This window comes from Cibotium barometz, chromosome 59, assembly GCF_041138505.1.
Source record: "Cibotium barometz isolate CiBa-2024 chromosome 59, ASM4113850v1, whole genome shotgun sequence".
NCBI lineage: Eukaryota > Viridiplantae > Streptophyta > Polypodiopsida > Cyatheales > Cibotiaceae > Cibotium > Cibotium barometz.
Window position 1 is genome coordinate 32,881,626 of NC_141104.1, and position 5,929 is coordinate 32,887,554.

General features: G+C 45.6%; 1 protein-coding gene across 1 annotated transcript; it reads right to left on the reverse strand.

Annotated features, from left to right (window-relative positions):
* Positions 1 to 2,355, reverse strand: LOC147605735 (cysteine synthase-like). Its single transcript, XM_086793519.1, has 3 exons — positions 2,081 to 2,355; positions 343 to 402; positions 1 to 230 (listed from the first exon to the last, which is right to left on the reverse strand). Exons 1-3 carry the CDS (start codon positions 2,186 to 2,188, stop codon positions 141 to 143), a joined length of 258 nt encoding a protein of 85 aa, XP_086649645.1. The 5' UTR covers positions 2,189 to 2,355; the 3' UTR covers positions 1 to 140.
* Positions 2,356 to 5,929: the final 3,574 nt, after the last annotated feature.

Below are 5,929 nucleotides of genomic sequence, written 5' to 3' on the forward strand. Positions count from 1 at the left end.
TGAGAAAATAAATTTATATGTAAAGGCAAAAACGTTGCAGGTGCATGACTCCATTGTCTATAGTCTGCAGGTTTTTTTGTGAACACTAACCCAGCATCAAAAAGACTCCCAGTTTTCTATTTCAAGAAAAAAGAACTAGATTACATACTGCAAATAAGCTTCCCTGCATTTTCTGGCCTCTTTGCAACCTGAATGGCGGCAACAGCAGCTGCTCCCGATGAAATGCCGACCTGTCATTTGCAATAGAGCACCCAAAAGTACAAGAAATCATGCATTTATTACCTAGAAATGGAGTGAATGTTTCAGCACACCAAAAAATTGATGCATCAAAATGTACTCTACTAGCAAGCCCTCTTGAAGAGCAAGTTGTTTTGCCATTTCAATTGCTTCATTGCTGAAAACCTGCCACCAAATAATCCAAGCTTGTTACCAGGGCTGAAATTTGAAGGCCATAAACTAGCTTGACCTTCAAAAACTAACTAAATATATATGTCTCTCTCTAAAATTTCGAGAAATTGTCAATATAGTGACTGCCTTTTGCAACCCTATTTTCTAAGAGGCCTCCTCTAGAAGGATTGAAGGGCTTTGATGCCCTCTGAAATCTTCAAATTTCAACACTCCTTGTTTACAGAGATTTCAATATGCAACCAGTGACATGTTTAGGACCCTAAAGCATAGTAACAGGAAAAGGCCACTTCCCAGCCTAGAAACCGAAAGCCAGCTCCTAGCCTAGGAGCCAGAATTCCGTTCCCATTCCCGTTTCTGTTTCCTAACCTCCACTCAGGCCAAGTTGATGATTTTCTCAAATTTTCTCACTACTTTTCCCTAATCATGTCATGCTCCAAATTCACACTCATTTTTTCTGCTGTAATCAAAATTGTCTTTTTTCATTTATTTAAAACTTCACCACTTGCTGTGTCCTATCAGTTTCCGTTTCCGTTCACAGTCAGGTGACTCTGAGAAAAAAGATAAACAGGCTGTACAATTTGCTCAGAATATGAGTCGGCAGCCTGGCAACTGTTCCCTGTCACCATCTGTGCAGAAGGAGTGTTGTGGGGACAGAGGTTGATAGTGACTAAAGTGGGGGCCTCCGATCAGTGCTCGCATAACCCGATTTGTAGTGTAATTTTCCTAGCTGAAATTCAAAAATTCCAGTTGGAGTTTGACGTTGGCTTTAATTTTAAGGGATGAAATTTGAACATTTAAGTTATAAATCCCAGCATTTGTATGTTTTCTAGTGATTTTCAAGTCTAAACGGTTAAGCCTAGGGTTGAAAAAAATATTTTTTTCCGAGAGGCCTTGGGGGGAAGCCTTCCCAAAGTCATACCGCGAGGATGCAGCAATGTGGAGGCCCATGCAGAACACTGTTGGAGACTGGCCTCAGAAGCAGAGGCAACATGGAGCAATTCTGGAGCACAGAGAAAGACGGAATGAATAGGCTCTGAGTTGAGGCCCTCGTCTGATGCATGAGGGATTGCTGTATCATAGTGGAGGCCAGATTTTCCCGCTAAGTTGGGCACAGAAAGAACTGCATGGATCGTTGAAGCCTCAATTGCTGCAAGAGGCAAAGCATTGGGCACAACAGAGGTGCCAGGACCTTTTGAATGTAGAGAGCGAGCAGCTAATGGAAATCTTTCAATTGCTTCAGGTAAGCCTGCGCTCCCCCCCCATGGTGGAGATGGCAGCGACTGTAGCATCATAGGAGCCCTGTTGTGCCAGGGTTTGCAGGACAGCACAGAAGCTTTTTGAAGGCGATCTTCCTGCAGTAAAATTAGAGGCCAACGAGCTCTGAAAGACATGCTATTTCTTAACAGAATCTGCTCCCCCTGCCACCATCTTTGCAGAATCCTGCTCCCTCAAAAAACCAACCAACTTAGCAATATTGGATCGTCGTACCTCTTTTAATGATTCCTCTTTCTTCAGGGCCAATGGAGCTGTGACCTTCACCCACTATTTGTGATGCATGCATTGTGCATTTAGCCTAAGGTTGCTTTCATTAAATACTTACTTTTGTAAAATCGGGTTATGGTTTTCATTGAATGCAAGAGCACGTGTGTGGTCAACCAAATGAAGTACTGACCCGTATGACCTCGTCCAAAATATCCACATCCAAAGTGCCCGGAATAAAGCCCGGCCCAATGCCTTGAATCTCATGAGGACCTGTATAAACAAACCCAAAGAGCAACATGTAGGGGATTCGAGTATGATCAAAGCAATAAGAAAAGGCTTCTAAAATGTCCTACTCATAGGGCACAAAAGAAATCATGATGACCCAAGAGTGTGGGATACTCAATCAAGTTACCAAAAGAAAAATAGTCCCACATGAACAATACCAAACCATCCCACCTAGCTTCTCGCCTGACAGCACACTGCTTTCCATTGGTTCTACCCCATGGGGAGGAGGTGCAAGGAGAGGCAAAGCACGGACCCATGGTAGGCACCCTAGGAACGCACTCACGCACCGGGTAGGCACGTTAGGCCTTCCTGGGTGCCGGCGAGGTTCCGTGGGTGCCGAGTGCCCCGGGGGTTGCCCTCCCCGCCTTGACGGTGATTGGATGAAAAACGGTGGAAAAACGGTCGACCGGCGGACCGCGGACCATGCCGTGCCGCGACAGGCCGACGTGCCCGGGCCGACGGATCATGGATGGAAGGCAAGACCCGAGATGAGGCCGAGGGAGCCGAGCCGGGCATGAACGCAAGTGATTGGTGAGACCCGCAAGGAAAACGCGCGAGACACGCTCAACGGGCCGATGGAGCCGTTTCATGAAGCATGGACTGTGGAAGGCCGCGTGCGGCAAAGGCGTCGTGGGATCGTTTCCGTCGGTCTCGTGACACTTGGTATCAGAGCAAAGTTCGTTTTGGAAGCCTATGGGAGGCGTGTGATGCCAGGTTGGAAAAAATGACAAAAATAGTAAAAACGTAAAAAACGACAAAAACGGCAAGTCGGGTTGAGTCCAAGTGACGGCCATGAGCCGAAAATAGCATAAAAGTTACCGACTGAGATTTGAATGCCAAAGGTTCGCGGTGGTTTCACTTGGTGTCAGGTGGGGCCAAAGGCACTTTGTCACAGAGAATCAATGCACTTATGTACTGAGAACAGGTTGAAGCAAGGCATCAAGGTCCATGGCAACCAAGTGCAGAGTTGGAAGTGGCACAAGATGGGGAAAACCAAGCTCGAGTCAGTGAGGTGGGCAACTCTTGTCCATAAAGATTTTGCACAAAGAGCTCAAGGGGCATCGACGAGCAACAAGGCTCAATACAATGCTCCAACGAAGAGGAATGTGAAGTCAGATTTGAAGTAAAGATATTGCAACCAAGTTGGTGTCAACTCGGCAGCAGATAAGTCTCGATTTCCTTGAAGGCTTATGCATTCCAGGCAACACTGCATTGCCTCAGGTAATCACTCTTACTCAGCTCAGATAAGAGCCACGGCGAGACCACGCAGTCATCTCGCCAGTTTTGTGGGGATTGGGGGACTCTCAAGCAGGGGCTTGAAGTCCGGGCCGTTTAGATGAAAAGAGAAAAATACAAAAATATGCACCGTTTTTCATTTGTAACGGGTTAGACACTGACCTTGCTGATGGCTATAAAGCAGGGTAAAGACCTCCCGCGAGTATTTACTATCTATCACTATGCACATAGAACATTATATGAGGCGCATGCACTCAACCTTTGGTTTCAAAAGTAATTGACGAGGGCGTCAATTCTATAAAGGGGGGGTGTATGTGAGGTGGGATTTCTATCCGAAGGGACTTGGTGCCTTGAGGGTATGCTAGCCCACCCCGAATATTATGCATCTATATGGGGAGGAGGTGCAAGGAGAGGCAAAGCACAGACCCATGGTAGGCACCCTAGGAACGCACTCATGCACCGGGTAGGCACGTTAGGCCTTCCCGGGTGCCGGCGAGGTTCCGTGGGTGCCGAGTGCCCCGGGGGTTGCCCTCCCTGCCTTGACGGTGATCGGATGGAAAACGGTGGAAAAACGGTCGACCGGCGGACCAGCGAGGCATGCCGTGCCGTGCCGAGACGGGCCGACGCGGCCAGCGGGCCGACGGATCATGGATGGAAGGCAAGACCCAAGACGAGGCCGAGGGAGCCGAGTCGGGCATGAACGCAAGTGATCGGTGAGACCCGTAAGGAAAACGCGCGAGACGCGCTGAACGGGCCGATGGAGCCGTTTCATGAAGCATGGACTGTGGAAGGCCGCGTGCGGCAAAGGCGTCGCGGGACCGTTTCCGCCAGTCTCGTGTGACAGTATGTAGGAGCACATATATTTGTATTGGAGGAATTGGGGAGAATCTAGTGTCTTATTCTATGGTGAGTGCATTGAGTTATTCTTTTTCAAAAAGAAAGTGTGTTTTCATTATAAGCGATAAATATGTGCAGTAACTTAAATATGTTTTCATTTCAATAGTGATCACTTAAAAATATGCAGTTAAATCCATTGGATATATGAGATTCAAATGATCACTTCAAAAAATTAAAACACCCCTTCACAAATAACAAATTTCCAAATTTATCCTTCACAAATAACCAAATTTCAAATTCTAAGCCCTTGGATCGTTGTGACACACTTGACCAACAGTGCTTTGAGTGAGCCCATTCCACCAAGTCCCTAGTATGTCCTACAAAAGGAAGGCAAAATAAATGAGAGTCTGCTAGGTGGGGGGGAAATAATTAAGGTTATTACTACACATGCATTGCCCTTATTGCAATAAAAAAACATTATTGCGACTTTAAGAAGTTGCAAGATAGATATTAATATTATCTAGATAATGAGCCCAGGCCTCACCAAGAAATGAGAATTTGCTAGTGGCGGGGGGGAGAGGGGGTTTGAAAACTAAAATTATTAGTATGCATGCTTTCACAGTTTGCCTTTGCCAAATTCTAGAGCATCCACAACTGCACAAAGTTAAAAGTAGAATTAATATGCTTGCTTTTTAGAATTAATATGCTTGTTTTTAGAATTAATATGCTTTCTTTTTAGAATTAGATTGGAGCTATATGTGTGGGAACAAAAACCTAAAGGCTTGTAGGATGAAGGGTAGAAATGCTAAGGTTCTTTTTTTTGGGAGAATATTTAAAATATATTAATCACTGAAGATATTTACATCAAACCATCCTTTTACAACTCTCCTGAGCTCCCATCCCCATCCTATTCCAAGTCACACTTGCTATTATTCAAAAGATATTTACATCAGCCAACCTTTTACAACCCTCCAGAGTACTTACTCGATGTCCAGGACAAGAACCTAAACTTCCGCACGAGGTAAGGCAAGAGCCCCAGCTTATGCTCAAGGCCGAGGAAGATCTGTTTGCCAACATGATATTGACAAACAAAGATCTTGCCCCACATGTGCCTCCTAATCCTCCATTGCCTATTCTACAGGTGACCAAGCCCAAATCCCACATTCACATCAACCAACTCGATGCGGACAGCAACACAAAGTCCAACAAAGACTCACGAGGTGCCCACACAAAATTTGTTGAGATATTTTACCCTCTTATGGCACCAAAGTCTCAACCTCAATCCTCGTCAAATAAGGACCAAATTTACCTTCCATATACCATTGCCAGTCCACCCTATGAACAAGGCCCTGAACATGATGAAGCTCCTCATCAATGTGACCTTGCCGGCCTCTCAACCCTTCTTTCTTCCCCAAATTCAAATGCCCATTGGAACCTTGTTAAAAGGAAATCCAAATTTTTGGAATGAAATTAGGGATTGGATGGAACGAAAACTATAGGCTTCCGTAGAGGAGAGAGATAACTCAGATTCTTCAGATGAATCTGAGCCCCATCATCCAGAACTACTCCATGAGCACAACCCACAACCCAAAGGCACACTAACAATTCGAGTAAATGCGCTAGGCCACTACTTTGAAGGTGATGACACAAATGCAACCCTGTCCATTTCCCACAAAATCGA

Coding starts and splice junctions, on each gene's coding strand:
- LOC147605735 (XM_086793519.1), bottom strand. CDS start 2,188: ATGTTGCTCTTTGGGTTTGTTTATACAGGTCCTCATGAGATTCAAGGC. Junction 403..2,080: donor TTTTGGACGAGGTCATACGG/GTCAGTACTTCA, acceptor ATTTGGTGGCAG/GTTTTCAGCAATGAAGCAAT. Junction 231..342: donor CTCTTCAAGAGGGCTTGCTA/GTAGAGTACATT, acceptor TGCAAATGACAG/GTCGGCATTTCATCGGGAGC.